General features: G+C 35.4%; 2 protein-coding genes across 4 annotated transcripts in view; both read left to right on the forward strand.

Annotated features, from left to right (window-relative positions):
- Window positions 1-1,766: 1,766 nt before the first annotated feature.
- On the forward strand, window positions 1,767-17,137 carry RpL8 (ribosomal protein L8). The gene is made up of 4 exons (XM_089103542.1): window positions 1,767-2,057; window positions 8,623-8,841; window positions 12,620-12,822; window positions 17,004-17,137. The coding sequence occupies exons 1-4, from the start codon at window positions 1,778-1,780 to the stop codon at window positions 17,073-17,075; spliced, it is 774 nt and encodes a 257-aa protein (XP_088959668.1). The 5' UTR covers window positions 1,767-1,777; the 3' UTR covers window positions 17,076-17,137.
- Window positions 17,138-22,664: 5,527 nt separating this feature from the next.
- The window catches only part of LOC148955694 (uncharacterized), a 62,336-nt gene continuing 61,633 nt past the window's right edge, over window positions 22,665-23,367 (forward strand). The window contains exon 1 of one of the 3 annotated variants that reach the window (XM_089108311.1): window positions 22,665-22,682. The gene's annotated coding sequence lies outside the window, so the exon portion shown is untranslated. Of the gene's footprint in view, window positions 22,683-22,703; window positions 22,783-23,367 lie in introns of those variants that run through there. The other 2 variants (XM_089108310.1, XM_089108309.1) reach the window with 2 other exon arrangements.

A 23,367-nucleotide genomic window follows, 5' to 3' on the forward strand; every position in this document is an offset into this window, starting at 1 on the left:
CAAGTCTATTAGCATTCAAATCTAATATTTTCAATTTTCCTTAATTATCGTGTGAAGCAGCTAATGGTAACAAACTGTAAGTAAAGAGCAACTTGTGCTAATTGTAATGGCAATTTAAAAATTTAATTTTAGAACAATATATGCATAAAAAATGGGTTCTTATGGTTGCTCTGACTATGCAAAACTCATTCAGTTTAAAAACTATGCATCAAAACTACAAGTGCAAGAAAAGCTTGCTAATTTAGAGAGAAATGCAGGAAGAACTCTGCAGAAAGAGGTGGGATTTTGATGAAAATTTTGGCTTAAAGTTCAGTGTCTTGGAGAACACTATTATAAAAATCTACAAAAATGTGAGGTGAAAAGATGGTCTTGGACAGGGGAGTCGTTTCAGGGTGGAAAGAGGGGGCAGTTGCCTCACCAATAATTTGGAGAAAATAGCTATTATATAGCCCATACCGCTTGACTATCTGGATATGGACCCCTCTTGCCCCCCCCGTCCCCTACTAAAAATGCTGGAGCTACCCCCCTGGTGATGGATACATGTAAGTTGCGCCTTCTAGAACTCTTTGAAGCCATATTTTTTCTGATTTTTCATGAACATTTCTTTTTCTAGTGTGGCCTATCAAAAATTGCCTATGAAGGTCTTTTTCATTAAATGTGGGATTTCCAGTTTTTTGTAATTTTTATAGACATATCTTGTATGTCTGTGTACGTTTTCACTCAGCCAATTTAAAGAACCAGGTTTCACTCTTTAACCAGCTTGGTACTTAATCTAAGCTGGATGTTGCAAGCAAAGCAAGAAGCTTCTTAATCAGCAAAAATTAAAACTTTTTGAAAGGATGGCCATAGATGTCTGCAAACAAGTGCTCAAGTCATTTGTTTTTTACAGACTTGAATGGGGTAGAGTTACATGCACACTATTGAGCTTTTTCTTCATAAAACATATGATTAAATTGAATAGCAGTGACACCAATTGTGAGAGGGGGCAGGGCATTGGCCACCAAGATTTTGTTCCCCTCCCAGATTTTGTAAAAAATATCTTTTGTGTTTCCATTATAATGGCTTTTTACTGCAATGAAGGCATTGGAAAAAAATTACCCCCCCCCTCCCCAATAAAATTTTTGTGAATTGAGGCCACTATTGAACAAGCCTTGATTTTGGGCAAAACTTATAGACTGTTCTTATTTTTATCAGTGAAAATAATACACTGTAAAATAAGGTAGATTGAATACCTTTATTTTACCTTTTTTCTCCTACAGATATATCTGTAAGGAAGGGGGGTGTCATTCTTTAGCTTATGATTGCTGAAGTTAAAGCACATTAATGGTGTTGTTATTTTTATGTTTGTACAAGGTGTAGATCAGAGGTTCACAAGGGTCTAATAAAGGAGGTTTAGAAAGCTAAGGACTGATTTTTAAAGTCTTATATTTTCGATTTTTCTATGCATTCCTTTGCTAATTTCAAGAGTAGAGGTACTCCTGTTCCCATCCCTTGTGCAAATAGAGGATTGGCCATTAATGAGAAAGCCTAATCGTTAATTGGTGAAGTATTTATTTCTGGAGAGCATAAAAAATACAAAATTGCATTTTCAAGCCACAGTTTCTAAAGGAGGGGGTTACCCAGGTCCAATTCAAAGGTGTTATCACTTCTTTCTTACTCTGTTCAAATATGGCATTAATGATGTTGGCACAGGCTTTTTTTGTCCCCTTTCTTTGATATGTATTTAGGCTTTCAGTAATTTGATAAATGTGGGCTTTTTTTTTCAGATCATTAGAAGATGGGAAGAGTAATTCGTGCACAGCGTCGTGGTGCAGGGGGTATTTTCAAATCTCATACTAAACATAGGAAAGGAGCCCCGAAGCTTAGGTCTGCTGATTTTGCTGAAAGACATGGGTACATCAAGGGTGTAGTGAAGGATATCATCCACGATCCTGGCCGCGGTGCTCCTCTAGCTGTAGTTCACTTCCGTGACCCATACAGATATAAGACAAGGAAGGAATTGTTTTTGGCTGCTGAGGGAATGCACACTGGTCAATTTCTTTATTGTGGTAGAAAAGGTATGGTTTTGACTACTGTTTGCCTTTTCATTCCTTTAATTGAATATTCCTTGCAGTTATGTCCAACACTTTGATTTTAGTGAGAAATTGTGGATCTTTTCCCAGTTTAAGTTAGAGGTGGCGATTTTTACTTATGTTTTTTTTTTTTTTTTTTTTTTAATATATATATATATATATACAGTACAATATATATATATATATATATATATATATATATATATATATATATATATATATATATATATATATACAGTACCTAACAAGTTGATCATTTTGTAGCTGATCTCGAAACTGGTACTATCCTTGTTGAAGTAATGTCAATTCTTTTTAGACTACTACTAGCAACTCATTGCAACACCAAAGCGTCTGAGGCCAACACAGCTGTGCACGCTCTTCCTCCATCCCAGTCTAATCATAGTTTCCCTCTTTACAGTCTCACAAGAAGTTCCAGTTTCCTTTAAATCCTTTCTTATGACCTCCTCCCATCATCTTCGGGGATGACCCCCTTCTCGTTCGGCGCTGTATTTATATGTGAGTGTATATATATATATGTATATATATATATGATATATATATGTATATATATATATATATATATATATATATATATATATATATATATATATATATATATATATATATATATATATATATATATATATATATATATATATATATATATATATATATATATATATATATATATATATATATATATATATATATATATATATATATATATATATTACAAAAATAACATTTTTTTTCTTTAACCTAGATTGGAGAGAGACTATATTTTTTTTTGCTGTGAACATAGGTTGACCTGAGTACAGCTCTTATAAAATGCCACTGTTTTTTTTTTTATGGATCAGGGATAATAGAAGTTGACTGTCCTTAGGTTTTTTTGTTTGAATAGAATAGATAGGGAAGCTTTGAATAGGCTGGGATAGAGGAGGAGAATACGTAGCCTCTGGTTTGTACACAAGGCTTCTTGGAGCTTATTCAAAATTGGTCAGTAGTGACTATTCATCGGCGAGTTTTTGAGGAAGAGGGTGATAAAGTTATTTTCATGAGCTCATGTAGCCTGAAAAGATTTGTACTAGTATAAACAAGAAAGGGGAAGTCATGACTGTCCAATTCCTTGGAATTTATGGAACTCCTTCTATGAGCAAAAGTAATAATCATGCTGAAACTTCTGAAGCATAGTTGTGTGCATATCCAGAATTTTTTCTTCGCCATCAATATACGTCAACTGTAACTGCTACTGCTATTATTACTGTTATTAAATTTGATCTGAACAGTTTAAGGGCCCCCAGGTTTTCAAAAAGGTGTATCTACTATGTCTCAGTAATGGCTAAGGTTGCTAGGTTGAAATTTGCAGGGAATGTTGCAGGAGGATCTTGAAGTATTATAGATCCTCCCATATGTATGTGTGTGTGTTTGTATATATATGTATATATATATATATATATATATATATATATATATATATATATATATATATATATATATATATATATATATATATATATATATATATATATATATATATATATACATATATATATATATATATATGTATATATATATGTGTGTGTATATATATATGTGTGTGTGTATATATATATATGTGTGTATATATATATATATATATATATATATATATATATATATATATATATATATATATATATATATATATATATATATATATATATATATATATATTTACATATATATATATATATATATATATATATATATATATATATATATATATATATATATATATATATATATATATATATATATATATATATATATATATATATATATATATATATATATATATATATATATATATATATATATATATATATATATATATATATATATATATATATATATATATATATATATATATATATATATATATATATATATATATATATATAATGTATATACATTTATAATTAACATAAAGCAATGATCCTTATAATGAGGGTGGGTAATACAAAGGAGGAGACCAAGGGGATGGTGTATCTTGATTTATTTTGTTTAAAACACACCAATTATTTCCACACTACCCCCTCGCCCTTCCGACCCCACACTCATTAGTTTTGCAAGCTGATGTTGAAGTAAATAAATAAATTAGGCTAGATATTAGCTTTATATTAGTTTTACGTTAGTTTTTTACATTAGTTTTACAAGCTAATGTTGAAGTAAACCAATAAATTCGGCTAGACGTTTGTTTTACAAGCTAATGTTGAGTTATATTAAATAAGAAACCCAAAAAGTCTTCTGTATAACTTTGTTCATACTTCCCTATAATAATTTGATGTTTAAAAAGTCATACAGAAGACTATACCATTTTCAATGTTTAATATTTTTAATTAATTTCATTTTTATGTTCCTGGCCTCCCCCAGGCCATTCAGCGTGTCCCCAGGTGGCGATAGGGGATCGCCCTACAGATACGTAGGGTACCTCCACAGGAGGCACGGACCAAGGGGGGACTTTGTCCCTGGGGCTCTATAATAGAAACTAGGGCACCCTCGCCCTCGTCATAAATACAGGTGGAGGAGGAAGAAGGCCCCTGAAATGTACACTCAACAGGGCCCACCGGTTTGTCCACAATTCCCATGAGTTGCAAACCCTCTCCCAGTAATGGGTTAAATTGCATGGTGATGCAGAACACCATCGCGGGAGGATCCTCTATAGGAGAGCAACCGTGGCAGGGTGTAAGATCCAGATCTATGGACAACAGCCTCTGCAAAGGGCTGCATCGACCTTTTCGGGGTACCTGCAAGACTGGGGACCTTGCGGTCAACTCTTCCCACTTGAGGAGTGGCGCCCCTCGAGGACATTATAGCCAAGTAAACGACACAGCATTCGCACGGGATTCTGACTAATGGACAATTTGTCTGGGCTTGGTATGTTTTGATGGGCGTCTTTGGGCTGAAAAACCTCTTCATAGCTAATTTATCTATTATGGGTTGCCTCCACGTAGTAGCATAATATTTGTAGGCATGAATATATAATGAGTCGGAGGTAATAGGCTTGAGGCTGTCTGTGCAGGATTTTGACTCTTGTTGATAGAAGAGCATCGCCAAGTGCTGAAAACCATGTTGTGACCCAGGATTCCACAAAGCCTCCATTCATGGAGGTCCTGGGGCTTCTTGCTGTCCGGTTCTAAGCCGGCTTAAGCACTTCGGTGTAAACCTAAGAAGATATGTGATCCCCGTCCTGCACTGGTATCCGGGATCATTGCTTTTCCTGAGGCGAAAATAATTTCAATGATTTAAAGAACATGAAAATTGGAACTTGGAATGTTACGACATTAAAAAATTACTATCGTATCGACATTTAGACCGACGAATTCAGACGATTCGAACTGGATTTATTAGGAATTTCAGAAACTCATATCCCAGGGGTAGGAAGCATGAAATTAGGTGATATAGAGTTTGTTTACTCAGGCAGGAAGGGTGGGGTACATAGACAGGGAGTAGGGCTCATGATGAATAAGGAAGCTGCTAAGTCTTGTTTAGGCTGGGAAGGTATTAATAATAGAATATTAATTGCTCATTTTATGATTAGAAAGTTTAGGGTATCATTTAAAGTAGTATACGCCCCTGTAGAACCGACTGACGGAGATACTAGTGACTCAGATAAATTTTACTTACAGTTACAGGAGCAAATAGACAGGGTCCCAGGTAGAAATATGATGTTATTACTAGGAGATTTTAACGCCCAGGTTGGTAGAAATAGGGATAGATGGTATCCTAGCCTAGGTAAATTCGGCTTAGGAAAAGAAAACAGTAATGGATACAGACTTTTGCAATTTTGTAGGTATAGCAATCTAGTTATAACCAATACGGTGTTTGGTCATAAAATGGCTCATAAGTTAACATGGTATTCTCGTGATGGTAAAACAACAAACCTTATTGATTGTTGTATTTTAAACTGAGGACTGGCAGGATCAATACAAAATACTAGATTATTTAGAAGTGCTGTTATTGAAGTTAAAAGTGAAGATCACCATCTGGTAGCATGTAGGGTTAATCTTAAGCTGAAGTTTAAGAAGTATAAGTACCTTCCGGAAAGCTATGAAGTTAGTTGACTTCAGGCTGATAATTTGAGAGAAACTTCCAAGGAACAGTTGAATACTAAACTTGAGAATTTAAAATTTGACAATGTGGAAGATGTTTGGAATAATTTTAGAAAAATAATTTGTGAAGTTGCTGAAGGTTTATTAGGGAAGAAAGCTAGAACTGCAGCTAAGAATATTGGTGAAAAAGCTTTATGTTTAATAGAAAGGAGAAAGGAATTGTACAAGAATTATCTGAGTGATAGATCGTATGAAAACAAAAGAAATTTAAAGAAAATGGAGAAAGCATTAAAATATAAACTAAGGAGGTGTGAAGTGGACGCCATGGATAAAATTGCCGAGGATCTGGAAGATGCAGCTAGACGGCATAATAGTAAAACATTTTACTGGCACGCTAACAAATTGAGAGGGAGTAGTCAATCCAAACTAGGCACAGTTAAAGTTAGGAATGGGGTGGCATTTAACGAAAGGAAAAACCTAAAGACAGATGGGCCGAACATTTTGAGAATTCGCTTAACCGAGATAGAGTTACAGAAAAAAATATAGAGGAAAATGAAAAAGTTATTGATACCTTGGATGTGAAGGAAGATTTGTTTTGTGAGGAGGAATTAGCAACAGTACTAAAAGGATTAAAGAATAATAAGGCTCCAGCTGCTGATAGGGTGGTAAATGAGTTTCTTAAATATGGTAGCTCTGAGGTAAGAAATAAGTTAGTGAAGATTATGAATATGATTTTTGAAAAAGGGGAAGTACCTAACGATTTTAGGAAAACCTTAATTAAGCCACTTTATAAGAAAGGTGATAAAAGTGAGTGTGGTAATTATCAAGGCACTAGTCTGGTCTCTGTAGGTAGTAAATTACTTAGTAATATGATACTTTGTAGACTGAGAGATGCCGTGGACAAAGTTTTAAGAGAAGAGCAGTGCGGTTTTAGAAAAGGTAGAGGATGTGTCGACCAAATTTTCACTCATAGGGTAATAATTGAGAAGTGCCTGAGTTTTCAAACACCTATGGTCCTTAGCTTGATAGTTTATGAGCAAGTGTTCAATTATGTTGATAGAAGAGCTTTAGCAAACGTTTTTTCCTTGTATGGTAAACCAGACAAATAAATTAAAGTGATTAGTGCTATGTACGAGAATAACACTGCTGCAGTTAAGGTAGGAAATGAGGTTAGCAGCTGGTTTTGTATTAAATCAGGAGTTAAGCAGGGTTGTGTTCTATCCCCCTTTGTATCGATTATTTTGATGGACTTTGTTTTAAGGAGCACAGGGAAGGCAATGGGAGACCACGGAATCAATTGGGCAGGAAAAAGTCTCCTGGCTCGGATTATGCTGATGATTTAAGCATCCTAGATGAAAGTCTGAGCAAAATGAATGAAGTTTTAGAGGTTTTGCGAGTTCAGGGTGCTAGAATAGGTTTGAAAATTAATGTTAGGAAGGCTAAGTCCCTAAAGCTAGGAATAAGTGAAGATGAAAAGGTGACGTTGGGTCATGAAAAGAATATCAGGTGGGCAGCTTCACTTACCTTGGTAGTATTATTAGTAAAGATGGTGGGAGCAGTGAAGATGTTAAACATAGAATAGCCAAGGCTCAGGGTGTTTTTTCACAGTTAAAAAAAAGTTTAGAAGAATAGCAAGATAAGTCTGCAAACCAAGATTAGAATATTAGAAGCTACAGTGATGACAGTGGTCAAATATGAATCTGAAACATGGGCGCTCCGAAAAGCGGATGGAGATTTGCTAGATCTTTTCCAGAGAAATTACTTGAGGATTGTTCTTGGTACTTGGCTGACTGACCGTATTTCAAACAATAGGCTACACGAAACATGTGGTTCAATGCCGCTCTCTAGGGCTATAATGAAAGAAAGGTTGAGGTGGCTAGGGCTTATTGTGCGGATGAAGGATGACAGATTGCCGAAGATTGTTCTTTTCGGCCAACTATCTAGGGCTAAACGGAAAGCAGATCGTCCCCGTCTGGGGTGGGAGGACGTCATAAAGAAAGATTTAAAGGAAATGGGAACTTCTTGGGTGGGTGTTAAAAGGAAGGCTTTGAATAGATTGGGATGGAGGAGGAGCGTGCGTAGCTGTGTTGGCCTCAGGCGGCTTGGTGCTGCGGTGAGTTGTTCGTAATAGTAGTAGTAGTAGTTTTTTTTTTCTGAGTGCCCATGCTTCGGAACCCTACTTGACAGTTTCCAATCTTTTAATCTTGGATTGGAGACTCATCTTTCTATTCTTCCAAACTTTTATCAATTGTAAAAAGAAACACTCTGGGCATTGGCTATTTTACTTTTTAAGATCTTCACTACATCCACTATCTTAAGTAATCTTTTTCACTATTTAGAAAGAAACTGTTAGACCTCTACCTTGCAATCTGCAATTGCACGGTTTAAAAATATATTAATGTGTTTATATCCGAAATTCTGAGCAACTAATTTTGAACCATTTTCCCTCAACTTTATAGCCACTCTCCAAATTGGCAATGTTCTTCCTGTTGGAGTAATGCCAGAAGGTACCATCGTTTGCAATGTTGAAGAGCAGTATGGTGACAGAGGTAGCTTAGCTCGTACCTCTGGTAACTATGCAACTGTTATTGGACACAACATGGATACAAAGAAGACCCGTGTGAAGTTGCCGTCTGGGGCGAAGAAAGTTGTCAGCTCTTCCAACCGAGCTATGGTTGGTACGTAAAAAATTAGTCCTATGTTCAGTGAAAAGATTAATCTGGATTATTGGGAAACATAGATATATAACAGTAAATGATAAAATCCTAAACATATAATCAAATATTAATTTTGATGGAATGCGAAAAAAGTATATGTTTAGCTAAAAGAAGTTTTTGTTTTGTAAGTATCAAATGAAATACATATTTTATGGCCCTTTATGTAAATGAACCTGACGATGTATCTTCGGTAATCTTTTCTTACCATCTATCTTTAAATATTTTTTTAGTACTTACTTTATTTTTGCTCTTTTTTAGCTCAGAATTAAGACTGGGAGTCCGGAATTTATGCAGTTTTGCATGTTAATAAATTCAATTTTCTGCAGCTTGAGCTTCAGCTTATTTTTCAATTGATAGTTAATTTTTTAGCCTTTCAGTGAAGCAAAGGTAACCTAAACCGCATTTCGAGAACAACCGAAATTTGACTATATAAAGTTTGATTATTAAAATTTAACCATATATTCTATGTCGGGTGATAGACTAGGAGAAACAGAAAAATTATTACCCCTAGTTTGTGACATTACGAAAGCCCTCTTAGCCTACTCTACATGTAACTTCAAAGTCAAGTGGGAAGTTCCTCCCTATGGTATTCTAAATTTGGATTCGGGGAAAAGTTTCTGGCCCTCTTTAGCCCTAAGTGGGGTAAAACGTTAAAGTTTGCTGGGAAGTTCCTCTCTGTGGTAGTCTATATCTGCATTCAGGAAAAGAAGATTTCTGTCCCTCTTTGGTCCCAAGTGGGGTAACACATTATTTTTACATTACATTCTCCGTAGACGAAGGACCAGTTCGTGACATCGCCAATTAGCTATCTTAGTCCTCTATAACTTAGTCCTATATAACTTTAAATTCGACTGGGAAATCTTTTACTACGTTATTCTAAATCTGCATTCAGGACAAAAAGTTTTTTACCTTCTTTGACCCCAAGTTGTTCAGCACATTAGTTTTACGCTGGATCCCCCTTGGACCAGGGGCCAACAGTTTTAAAATTAAAATTGAATATTTACTTTACTCAAGTGCATAAAAGATTTGTTTTACTCCCCAGAATAGATGAAAAATGTACAAACCTTTTGGATACGGTAGAAGATTGCAATTATTAAACATTATAAATTATTCCTCTTTCGCCTTCTTATTCTTCTTTCACTCCTTTATTTTCCCGTCGGTTTCTATTTTGTTTTGTTTTCATTTTTTTAGTTACATTATAAATTTGTATTTGTGTTAGCATTAACGGGATTTGATATATAAGAAATACTTCATAGGAAGTATGTGAATACAGATTTTTTAAGGCACTGTAAAAGTATAGCACTTAGAAAACATTAAAAGTCACAATCTGTCCCTTTTTCCTTCTTCTGTAATTGTTGGGTTTCTTTCGGTTTTGATTGATCTAGACCCTTGGCATAATAAAATTCACCTCGAAAATCTTTTTATTTATGAATTAATATTGTAAATTTGGGATTTATGTTATACCTTAATGGGATTTAATAATAATAATAAATAAATAATAAATATATTGGAAAAACCCGTCACAATTGAACAAAAGACGGATAAAAAACAAAAGAGAAGAAAACCCACATACAAAACACAACGAAACTTCTTGAAATGAAAATAATCACGAAGGAACTATAATACAACTATGTAAGAATGGCGGTCCACTGGTGGTTACTCGATTCTACTCTATCACGGTACTTTTCAAGACACGCTTCCACCGCAGTAAATGGGTCAGGTACTGAATACCGCCTCGTTAGGTAAGAATTACTTGTTCTTAATGGCATCTCAAGTAGGAACTTGAGGTACCTGAAGAATATTCTTCTTATAGTTACTTTATTCGAATTTGTAAGTAACTTCCAGAACGGCGAAACGTAAAGAACATGGGGTAAGGCGACAGCAACAAATATTTGTGCACGCAGCGACCTATTTAGATTACGCTTGGAGGAAACCGAAGCTCCATAAGCTGACCTGATCTTCTTCTCAGTGTGCTTTACAAGCAGTGTTCGTGTATGCTGAAGAGTTTCACCGATCGGCAGACCCAGGTATACAATTGACTTAGAGGGCATGACCACCTGTGACCCTAGTTGGATTTCGGGTTGAGAGGCATTCCAGTTAAATAACAGTACTTCACATTTTGTCACATTAAAACTCAACCCGATTTCATCATACTCCATCTCCAAAATTTTAAAGTTAGATTCCAAAGAAGACAAAATTCTTGAAAAGTTTAGAAGGTCATCTGCAAACCCAACTAGGGACACGTCAATGCCTTTAAAAATACAGCAAGGGGCCACTTTTGACTGGGCCGTCGATATGCTGTTGTTGAACAGATCAGGTGATGATATGGCTCCCTGTTTTATACCTTTCTTCACCACAGCAAACCTACGACTTAATTTACCTGACAGTTTAATACAGACCTTGAGCCTACTATACATGTCGTTCAAGGGTTTGACAATAGCACGGTCAACTCCGGACTTTCTCAGCTCAACCATATTCTGAGAATGGATACCCGAATCAAAAGCCCGCCGTACATCATATTCACCTATAGCTAGGCTTTCTTTCGAAATGTGGGCATCCAGTAGAACATTTGCAACTACATGCAAGGCATGGGCACATCCTAATCCAGCTTGGAATCCAAACTGGTGGGGAGGCACTTTACAACTAGCTTTAATGTCCGAAATTATGAGCTTTTCAAATAGCTTACAAAACACAGATGATACAGTAATGGGTCTGTATGACGATGGTTCATGAGCAGGTTTACCCTTTTTCAAAACTGGAGTGATCACACCTAAACAGAAAATATCCGGTACAATACCATGTGTTAGTATAATTTGGTAAGCTATTGCTAAATGCTCCGATAGAACTGGACCACCATTCAGTAGGTGTAGAGCACAGATTTGGTCGGCACCGGCGGATAATTTCTTCTTTAAATTTTGACAAAGGTGGGTTATTTTCGCACTAGAAATCACGAGGTAATTATGCTCTTTCGTCATAAGCTGATCGAGCTCTTCGCTAAACTTTTTATTTTTCACTTCATCTGGTGGGGAGAATTCAGCAGCATTTGGTTTATCAGAGACATACGTCATTTGAAGTATACAAGTACAAATTTTTAAGACACCATAAAAACATAGCATTGAAAACATTGATTTGTTTTCGAAACATTGAAAACATTAAATTATTTCGAGAAACTTGTTTTCAGCCGTCTTTACCTTGCTAGTCCTTACAGTGCTGTGGTGCTGCCTTATACTCAGCTTGTGCCGTCTGTTTGGAAGATTTTCACTGAAGATGAAAAAACAAATTTCAGTTTAACCTTCTTCCGTTTCGCCGAATATCTGATCAAAAGACCCATCATGGACAGGTAACTGAAGATTGATCAGTAAATCTGCAATAAGTGACCCATAAATTGCAGTTTCAATATTGATTGAAAAATATAAAATGAAAGTTATATGTTCCCATGGTTTAGAATTCTTATTCGATTTATTCTGTAGCTATTGATTTTTATTCTCTTGTATTAGGATTAAATTTACTTTTTTATGCTTTTTATCTTCTTATTTTTTAGACGGGTTTTACTTTAAATATATTAAAAATCGCACTATGTCTCTTTTTTCTTCTTCTGCAATTGGCGGGTTTCTTTCCATTTTGGTTGAAATTGACCTATTAAATAATACAACTCACCTCAAATTTTTTTTTATTATTTTGAATTTATGTTCTGCCATAACAGGAAAGAACACGAGCTAAATTTAACACTGTTTTGCAGGAATTATTGCTGGTGGTGGTCGTATTGACAAGCCAATTTTGAAGGCTGGTCGTGCATACCACAAGTACAAGGCAAAGAGAAACTCATGGCCAATTGTTCGTGGTGTTGCTATGAACCCTGTTGAACATCCTCACGGTGGTGGTAACCATCAACACATTGGTAAAGCTTCCACTGTTAAAAGGGACACACCAGCTGGTCGCAAGGTAATATGACGTCCAGGGACGTATGCAGGGGGGGGGGGGCCTCCGGCCCCCCCCCCGAAAATCTCACGATTTTTTCATTTTCCCATAATTTTCTGATTTGTCTCACAGAATAATGGGTTTGAAGGATTTGCCCCCCCCCCCCCCGAAACAAATTCCTGCGTACGTGCCTGATGACGTCATTGATGATATTATTGATTTAGTATCGCATTTTCGAAATCTATTAAAATGATGCTTTATGCTGAATTTTCCTAATGGTTCGTTAAGACGCGTAGGAAAGCCAATGAGAAAAACGGATCTGTACGAGGGAAAAAGTGTTCAAACGATAGATGCAAAACTTCTCTTAAAAAGTATAGATAACATGCACTTGTATGCGCCAAGTATATTCTTGCCAAGTATTTTCCTCTTTTGGGTTAGGTTTGTGCAAAGCATTACTTGTGTTGGATAAAGACTGATTGTTCTGGATAAGTACCACCAACCCTCGAACTTTCATGTGCTTGAAAGTTGACATGCTTTCCGCTTTCAAAAATGCTTGCTCATTTTTGCTTGACGACACGAAAAAACGATTGGTCCCATAGGAACCAATGTGTTTTAATGTCTGTTTGTTTACCTTTAATGATGGAATTTTAAAAATTAATGATATTTTTCTTTGTGTGTTTTGTTTTGGATCCACGGTGGGACGGCCTCCTCTGCCCCTCTTGCCCAGTATTTCTTTTTTTCCTTTTTTTCTAAGTTTTTGTTGTTATTGTTTTTTTTTTTTTTTTTTTTTTTTAATTAGTTAAATTTCACTGTTAAAACGGGCTATAAAGTGAACTAAAGTTACTATGAAGTTTGATTAAGAGACATAATTAACTGTCTTAGAACTTTCTGGGTTCGAATCAGCTGACGTATTCAATTTACTTTTTTTCTGTTCAGATTACGTAGCCTTATGAAAATCAATGATCTCAGTGTGGTATCTTAAAGCCCCAAAGATAGTGAAAATGCAACCTGTTTGTTTGAAATTGTTAAGTGGAAACTTGCATAACCATTTATACCTTAACAAACTGTGAATAACCGGAAATTCAAGTTTTTATGAAAAATAGCTCCATTTGCAGTTATAGTCTTTTGTAGTAGTAGGCGCAAGATCCAAAAAAAAGAAGCGTGGGTGAGTCAGTAAAAAATAAGCTAAAAAAGACACTAAACAGCTTAAAAACGGTATAGCTCCTTTTGAAGGTGTAGTTGTCTGCCAAATTTTTGCTAGTTTTGACAATTTTTTTGTTCGCGGTTCAATTTGTCAACACTGACAAAAATGTAGTACTGCTCTAAAAATCTGCCAATTTTGGACAAAACAAAAGAAGAATCGCGGTTTTCAGGTAGGAATAGACCTTAGGTGGGTTCAAGGAGAAGAATTGTTTCAATCTTAAAGTGTTTGGTACTTGAACAGAGCTGTATAACTATCCAATAGTTAATATTTCGATAAAATTTGAAATGAATAAGTAATTTGAGTAATGAGATGTAGCTCTCGTTGAGCTTAGTTATATTTTGAGCGTTTTCCAAAGGATACTATTTAGCAGACTACAAATAAAAATATTTTTTGGGGAAAAGGCAAGAAATTTCTAAGGAACTTTCCTTCTATTTGGTATTTCACTAAGGTTTGAAAGGAATAAATAGTTTGAGCAATGGTCATAATTGGCCTGGTAATGTGGGCGGGCTTCTTTGTCGGGGTTCTTTGAACCTGGTTTGTATTGCACCCCTCTAAAAAGTTTAGAAAAATCTATATGACAAGCACTGCTTGAAAACCTTTAGTTAATAAATCCGTGATATTATGTATGCCCAAGGCCATATCCAGGGGGAGGAGGGGGGTTAGGGTATTAGAACCCCCTCCTCCCAATGTTTATCTGACTCGTAAAAGCGTAACAAAAATGCATATATAAACAAATTTGTGATGCGTTTTTAAATGTTTCTTTTTTGTAACCTGTCATAGTACAAGTGAAGCTTGTACAAGTCAGTACTTTGAAAGCTTGCCAAATAAATTGTTCTGATCTACTTCTAGATGTTAGTAAAAATATTATGGTTATTTAAACACTGAATACTTAGAACTTTTGGACTCTTCTCCCTCCTTCTCTCTGAAATATAGAAGAATGTGCCTATGCTCAATTTCTAGCAGAACAGTTACCTACAATAGGATAGTTCTGAAGGCTGTAATCTTGGCCAATTAGGAAGAAGTTTATCCAAATCTATGTACTTGGTAACCTAGGGCTATTCAAGGAAAGTGCCGTCAGACTTCCATCATTCCGTTTTCATTAGTTTCTCTTTTCTCTTTATTTTTTGCTTACGTTTTCTTGATTCGACTTCTTCTGTTTGGTAATCTAAATTTGGCATTTTTTAGTTAAGCCTGACTTTTCGATTTACATTTTACTGCTATTAACTTTCATGGAAATTTTGCGTTAGGTTTATTCTCTGTTTAGTTTCTTTTTTGTTATGTTCTAAACAAATCTTTCTTTTTGCAAGGAAAAACTAAATAATGAGTATAATTTAATGTTTATTACTTATTTAAATAATTGTTTGGTTTTGTTTAGCAGTCTAAATTTTTGCATTTATAGGTAGGCATGAATCGTTTGATTTATGCTTTACTGGTATTATCTTTTATGGGAAGTTCGTGTCATGTTTATTCTCTAGTTAAACAAATTTTTTGTTAATGTCCAAGACGAACATGTCTGTCTAAAGAAAAATTAAATAATGGATATTATTTATTTCTTATTATCTATTTAAATTATTGCTTAATTTTGTTAGGTAATGTAAGTTTTTGCATTTTTGGGTTTGCATTTAGTTTTCTTCTGATTCATGTTCTATTGTAATTAATGTCCACAGAAAATCATGTGATTTTAATCTTACAGGGTTTGTCCGGCTGGGTTGATTTAAAAACATTTATTGAGCCAATCATTACAATTCTTTAAACACTTTCAAAATAGGCTCCTTTTGCGTCAATGCAGCGCTACCAGCGCGATTTCCAAGCATTGAAGGCGTCACGGTATGCATTCTCCGGAATGGCCTTGAGAGCTTCGGTGTATGCTGCTTGGATCCCCTTTGTCGCCTCAAAATACTTGCCTTTCATCGGCCTTTTCAGGCAAGGAAACAAAAAAGTCCGGGGGGCCACATCTGGGTTGTAGGGCGGCTGCGGAAGCGTTGGGACGCCATTGGTCAGGTAGCTGTTCATGAGAAAGTCGGTGTGATCCGGGGGGTTGTCGTGGTGCAACTTCCAGTCAGCTGTGATGTCTTGTCGGACCCGATTGACCCTTCGTTTGAGTTTCTTGAGCACTTCCACATAAAACTTGGCGTTGACAGTTTGTCCAGGAGAAACACATTCATGGTGGACGATGCCTTTGATGTCAAAAAAGACAATGATCATCGTTTTCACTCTGGATCTGCTCATTCTTGCCTTTTTTGGGTGAGGAGACGCCAACGCGTGCCACTCGGGAAATTGCCTCTGTCTCGGGATCATACTGAAAGATCAAGCACTCGTTACCTGGGATTATGTTATTCAAAAATTGGGGTCCCTTTCACACATGTTTAAATTTTCTTGGCACACATCCACTCGCCGCAGTTTCTGGTCATCACTGAGCACTTTTGGGACCATCTTCGCGCACATCTTGCGCATGTTCAAATGTACCGTCACAATGCCATGAACGACAGATTTTGGTAAATTTTACATTTGGGCAATACGAATACTTAGTCGACGGTCTGGGTTAAAAACTTTGCGCACACGAGTCACATTGTCGGTTTTTGTCGAAGTCAAAGGTCTTCCAGCACCGTCTTCATCGGCGACCTCTTCCCGGCCCTCCAAATAGGGCTGGTGCCACCGAAACACTGTTTTTTTTTTTTCTTCTTTTTTTTGCTTCTGTACTCGAATATGGAGTTTGTGTCAAATCACATTTCATTATAGATTGGGGTAAATTGGCTTTCAAGGGAGGGAGGGCAGGCATAATAACTTAAGAACAGAGTTCCTGTCTCATGATTACCTACCCTATCTTAATAGTTACATCCCAACCTAATTTGCCTACCTAATGTTAATTGTTGATTTACATGTTTGCTCAGAAGCCAGTTTACAACATGAATTGGTTTGGTTAAGTATCTTATTGTAAATTATTTGTTATTAGCTAACTTATTTGTAATAATAATTATTAATGATAATCATTTCTTTTTAGGTTGGTCTTATTGCTGCCAGAAGAACTGGTCGTATCCGTGGTGGCAAGACAGAAGCCAAATCTTCAGATTAAACGTTTGTTTTCAAATTCTGTCTTTTTACTGGGGAAATAATACAGCCTTTTATTTTCCTGGATTTTTTGTTTTGTCCTTTTCAGTCAGAGGGTTTATCATTTATCTCACTTTTTTTCTCGACCTTAAGGTGATAGGAAAGGTAAACGAAATTTTTTGTAATATCTGTTTTACAGGGCACTAGATTAGTAGGTGGGTCAATGCAAAGAGGCGGTGAGAAAGCTTTCATTGTAAAAAAGTACCTCGTTAAATTTTGAGAACTGTCCGGTTGCAAATGTTTGTTCTTTTTCATCTAATTTTATTCGAAGAATGTAATCGGACTCGTCGAACTTTGCTATATATTTTATATTTTTAAGCTTTCCTTATTTAGTGAAAAAATTTTATCTTTCATATTTTTATCTACTGCTAAAGTTTATAAAACTTCCGAAAAGGAGAATGTTAAAACACTGAAAGAACATTTTATGTGTTTTCATTTGAATTAGAAGTTTTCAATTATACTAGACTAATTACTAAGCTTAATTTCTGTATTTTACTTTATTCTTTTTAAAAAACATGTGTGCTTGGGTGGTTGATAGGACTGGGAATGATGCCAGATTATAATTTGTGCGAGCACAATTTTAACTGGATTGGGAAATTTAATAAGGAATTTGTCCAGCCAATTCTTTGTTTCATGTCTATTGGCATCAATCTTCCCACTACCCTGAATTTTTAGAGTTTTCTCTCTTTTTTCAAAGCATTGGGTTCTTCAATATTCCTACAAAAACTAATTACTTGCATTTTTGTGGTAGGGTTCGTATTTACGAACGTTAATTTTTGGATAGATTTTAGAGAATCCGATATGCTTCTGGGGAAATTAGGGTATAGCCCAAAAATTTTGGATACAGTGGAAATACTGGTCACCTGCCAACTTTTCGCCGACACTGCCTCATCTGCGCGTTACATGCCACCAGAATATTTTTTATGGTGTTTTGGTGTTGCTGGTGTTATGGTGTTTTGGAATGTTTTGGTGTTGCTGGTAGCTGTTTCTCTGACGGGATCTATTCTGGAGCAATCAAAGTTAGATGACAGTACGTAGAAGCTGTAAACTTACAAAATCTTCAGTGTTGGATCTTCATAATTGTATACACTTGTCAAACTATCTTCGCTGAAGTTTAAATCACCGCAAATAGTGAATTTAGGCCCTAGATGCCACTTGGTGCCACTAGCATCATCAATAGAACTTTTTCTTCTAAAGGCAAGACTTGAGACCGCTAGAATATCGTGCTTGATGGCTTACGGTTGAAAGCCATTCTGGTTAGTGTACTATATGAAAATTTTCTGTAATTCATTCACGGATGACTGACTAAAATGTAACTTTTGAAGGAACAATCAAGAATATGTGCAATCGAAGTAAATTATTCTGAATTAAAGTTTCGAGTGTCGTGTTTATTATTTTTTTTTATCTGTGATATTTTCCAGATTCAATCGTTTAGAATAGAATTCTAATTCACTTGTAATTCAATTAGGATTAAAATAAAATAATGAGAAGAAAATTCATTTTCGATTAAAAGGTGTTTACATTATAAGTCCCACACATTAAACTTGTCTCTGGACGTAAAAATTAATTATAATAGCTTTATAATATTTGGGGATATTGGGGGAAAAGGATTTGTTCGAATGAATTTGAATTGAACCGTCGAATAAATGCTGTTAACAGGATTTTTCAGAAATCGATTTGTGCTTAAAATCCAAAAAGGAGCAGAAAATTATTGGATTTTCAAATTAGAAAAAAATAATGATCTATGTAGCAATTGGTAAATTTTATTGGAATATTGTATTTTATTGCACATGTTTTTTATTTACTAGATTTTCCCGCGTGTGTTGTGTGTTCTGTATTTTGTTTCAGCTGGTATTACGCCTTTGGAGTAGCATTACGTATGCCATCATTTCATAGAGATCTCATTGTTTACTTACTGGATACGATTCATGGTTGATCTGGTGGTTTTATTAAGACGCTTCTTACTGTGTCAATATTCGTGTTTGTCAGCACTTTACTTATATTTTCATTCTCTTTCCTGGGTAGACCTAACCTCAGCGTGCTTTTTCCAGCTATTGCTCGAAGGTTTTTTTTTCAGATTATTTTGCATGAATGTGTGAATTAGAATGCCTCAGGGATGATTATAGTCAGCCCCCGATTACTCGGCAAATATGATAACTTTAAATAATTATTTAAAGTTGTCATAATTGCCTAGTGGTCAGGTTTTAGTTTCCAGCTGAGCTCTGTGTGTATATCATGAGAATGTTGTGGGACCGATTCTGTAAATCTGTCAGAGCTGTATTCTTGCAAATGCGGAATGAAGGCTGGAAGGTTATACAAGGTTAACATAGTAGCTTCTCGGCTCTTTAGTAGACTTCTTTCCAATACTTTTCCTGATCTATTATTGTTTTTACATCTTCACGGAGCGGACCATGGGAATTTAAATCTCGGACTAAAATTTACTGATAAGAATAATCAGTTGATCGTTGATGTTATTATTCCCCTTAGTTACTGTGCAAACAGGCCATTCAGAGTGGATATTTATCATTAATTTGGAGTAAATTCACACTGATGGTTTCGGCACCAACTTTGTACTATTATTGTAAATGCTAAAGGGTTTAGCCAGTTTTTTATCAAGTTTGCGCTCCTTCCCCTTTTCATCCTTTTTTACTCCGGTAAGTCTGGGAGAAAACCATGAGCGAATCTCCAGCATTTTTATTGGGGGGGGGGGGCAAGAAGGGTCCATATCTAGATAGTCAAAGGGCATGAGATGTATAATATTTTTTTTCTCCACATTGTTGGGGGGGGGGGGGCAACTGCCACCCCCCAAACGACGCCACTGAAGAAAACTATGCCTCTTTTGATTTTTCTTGCCAGTCTGTCAAAATTCACACTGATTGATTTGATACAAACTGGGTACTCTTTTACTGTGAATGCTGAAGGGTTGAATGACTGTTGTATGAAGATTGCCGCTCCCCAATTTTTACTTCTGTTTGTCTCCCTTTCTGTACAGCTGATCGATTTAGGGACTTACTCTTCTTTTTTTAGTTCAAACTTGTTTTTGGAAGACACTTGTGCCTCTGTTGCTTGTGCTCGCCAAACTGTCAGTTCCGTGGATTTCTAGATGACTGAACGATTTTATACGCTCATGCCTCACTTTAAGGCCTAGATTTGTTCTATGGAACTTTACCGAAAAGGGGAAAACCGTATTAGGAATCATTTATTCAAATTCAATAGGATCGGTTCCAAATTTGTTAATATGTAACATGGTTTGTCATTCAAAATATGTTTTAAATTTTTATTTCATTTAAATCAAAAATGCATACATACAAGCACATTCATTTTTACATAAAATAATTATAAACTTCAAAAATCAATGACATTATTTTTGTATCAATAACGATAATTGTATGTACCTAATATATAAATATTTTAAAATGACTGTAATCTGAAGACATGGTAACCTGCAGATCACAGTTCTGAACCTGCAGATTGGCAACATGTAGACATCGACATCGAAAAAAAGTTTTTTTGCCTTTATATCGAAACATTTTAGGCCGTAAATTAAAAACTTACCCTAATTGAAGAGGGTCGTTATAGCTTAATTGAAATGCCGTATAAAGAGCGGCAGTATAGCGAGGTATGTATGTATTCCACTGTATGGTTTTACGTCATCTTTTTGGGACGATGGCACTGTGCCATGTCGGTTTGTTCTTTTACAGCTTGCATGTGGCACTTGGCATTGTTGAAATAAAAAAAAAATATTTCAGAGCACAAGCTTTCAATTTCTGAATAATCTTCTTGTTTCTTCTTCTGAGTCACTGTTGTTGTCAATTGTAAATTGTATTGCTAAATATGCAATTACTTTTGCCAAAGCATTGCTTCTTCCGCGATATGGCTTTGGTGTTTCTGTCTGAGTGTTTAATGTTGAAGATGAGGCTTTGAGTCAAATGGTCTGGCTTTGTTCTGGGGATTGGCTGTATGTTTGTAGGTGAGGATAATCATGGGAAATTTCAAAGAGGGCTATCCTGTGAATTTCGGCTCTTTTCTGGTGTTCCGAACACTGGTTTCTTTAAGTTAATCTGTTTTTTAGATATCTATAGCTTTTGCAGTAGGGTGTATTTTTTTTTTTTTTCTTTCTTCCTTACTGCAATTTATGAGGATGCTTTTGCCGGGTATCTCATGATAAGATGGTGAATGCAAGATATTTCCATTTTTTTTGTAGATATTATTGCATTGGGGGCTAAACCTCTTCTTAAAAGCAGAGACTTGGAGATGTATCACCTTCAATTTCCTTCCAAAAGCGTTCGGCTTTGTTTTTGACTATCATAAATGTTTTTACAAAACGGTCTTTGAGATTAGATAGTGCTGAGAAACGTTACCTGCATCATTTCACTCAATCACTTTTCACCCAATTCAGATGTCTTATCACAATGTCGTGCACTTAGAAATATTTTACACAGTCCAAATTTTCTCGTTTATTTTGGTTTTATTCGTTTCCATCGGTCTCGCAGATTTGGTGAAGTTTGGTTTGTCGAGATTTTTGTTCTAGTTGCATCTTCTAGTGATATTAGAATAAGAAAGGGGATGTACCAGAAAATTTCTCTAGTACTGAAGTGAATAAAAATCACACCTTTGCTGTTCTTAAACATTCCGAAACTGGGTTAATCAAATCTGTATGTTGCGATTTGGACAAAGTAGTACTGCTTAATTAATTAGCAGCCTTGCTATGGATTAGGCGAGTGGAACGACAATAGAGCGATCAGTTGCAGCTCTGAAAAATATTGTATTTATAGAACTAAACATCTTTTAATTTAGCCTATTTTTTTTAAATAAACATAGTTGAAAACAAAAGAACAATTAAATTGTTCTTCCTTTGCATAGTTTAGAAGAGTCATTTTAAGAAAATGTAGGATATAGGGGACATTTTTCTTAAGGAAGCAGGTATTTCTTGAAATATACTTAGCGGGATTTTATATTTTTCTTTATAATAAAATAACAAGCAAAAGCTTTTTAAACCAAAAACTGCACTTCTCAAATTTTAGGTCGCAATTACATCCTCCTTTTGGTGTTCCTGGATTAGTAAATTGATTTCAATCAAATTTGCAATTGATTTCTTTTAATGTATTTTAATCAAATTTTGAATTTTTTTTGGTATTAGTCAAAAATTTTCAGAGCCACCATAAACACGACGTAAGCTTTAAACGAAAAATAACAGATATGGGAAAAAGATTTATAGAAAACTCAATAGTTTCGGAGGGCCATAAGCTTGGTCTTTTTATTTGAATGTGAAATGATTATTATCGAAATTCGAATTTTCTATGTAAAAAAAACTATTCTATGATACATTTTGCGAGTTATTACTTCCTTGGATTGTATATTTACTCCCCTTGCATTAGAAATCTTCTTCATTTCTCATTGAAAGCAGAAGTGCAGGAGACTGTTGCAAAGCGACGCGAGCGGCAAATGTTTAACCTACTTTTCAGATGGTACAAATTAATCTTTTGTGGCACAATTTTACCCTGAAAATGTATATAGATTATTTTGACGTATCGGTAACGACAAGGCTTGAAGTTCAAAAAAAGAAAACGTGGTAATAAAAAAAACTTGTAGTTTTTTCAAAAAAATGAGGGGAGAGGTGAATTTATTAGCGTCAGGATTAATTTACGAAATAAATTAATAAATACCACTTGGTGTGTCTTTAATACTCCTTCTGGTTTACTGTCTTTTTGAATATACTAATTGCCCTCTCAAATGCAAATCATACTAGCCTAGCATACTGCTAAGAACTCACCACAATGCCAAGGTACCTCAGGCCAAAAAAGCTACCGAAGCTCCTCCATCCCAAGCCACTCAAAGCCTCCTTCTTTTACCCTCCCAGGAAGTTCCTATTTCCCTTAAATGTTTCTTTAGCCTATGACATCCCCCCACCCCAACTGTGGATGATCTGCTTTCTGTTTAGCCCTAGACAGTTGGCAAAAAGGACAATCTTCAGCAATTTGTCATCCTTCATCTGCAGAATGTGCCCTAGCCACCTCAATCTTTCTCTCATTATAGCCCTAGGCTAGAAAGTGGGATTGAATCACACTTTTTGGGTAAATTTTTACCAAAGCATATTATTGACTTATAAATAAAGTGAATATACCACTCAATGCCTTTTTTATGCTCTTTCCAAATATAATAATCATTTTAGTCAGAAATGAATTTTACCCCCACCCCTATAGGCTATAGCCTATTAATTCAGGGTATATATTTGTACATTAGGAGGGAGGGGGTAA

Source organism: Artemia sp. Qi Xiang Cuo, chromosome 2 (assembly GCF_049724085.1).
Source record: "Artemia sp. Qi Xiang Cuo chromosome 2, ASM4972408v1, whole genome shotgun sequence".
NCBI lineage: Eukaryota > Metazoa > Arthropoda > Branchiopoda > Anostraca > Artemiidae > Artemia > Artemia sp. Qi Xiang Cuo.

Excerpts from the sequence above, each read along its gene's own strand:
- RpL8 (XM_089103542.1), top strand. The coding sequence starts at position 1,778 with ATGGGAAGAGTAATTCGTGCACAGCGTCGTGGTGCAGGGGGTATTTTC. Across the intron at positions 2,058-8,622 it reads TCTTTATTGTGGTAGAAAAG|CCACTCTCCAAATTGGCAAT; the intron begins GTATGGTTTTGA and ends TCAACTTTATAG. Across the intron at positions 8,842-12,619 it reads TTCCAACCGAGCTATGGTTG|GAATTATTGCTGGTGGTGGT; the intron begins GTACGTAAAAAA and ends ACTGTTTTGCAG.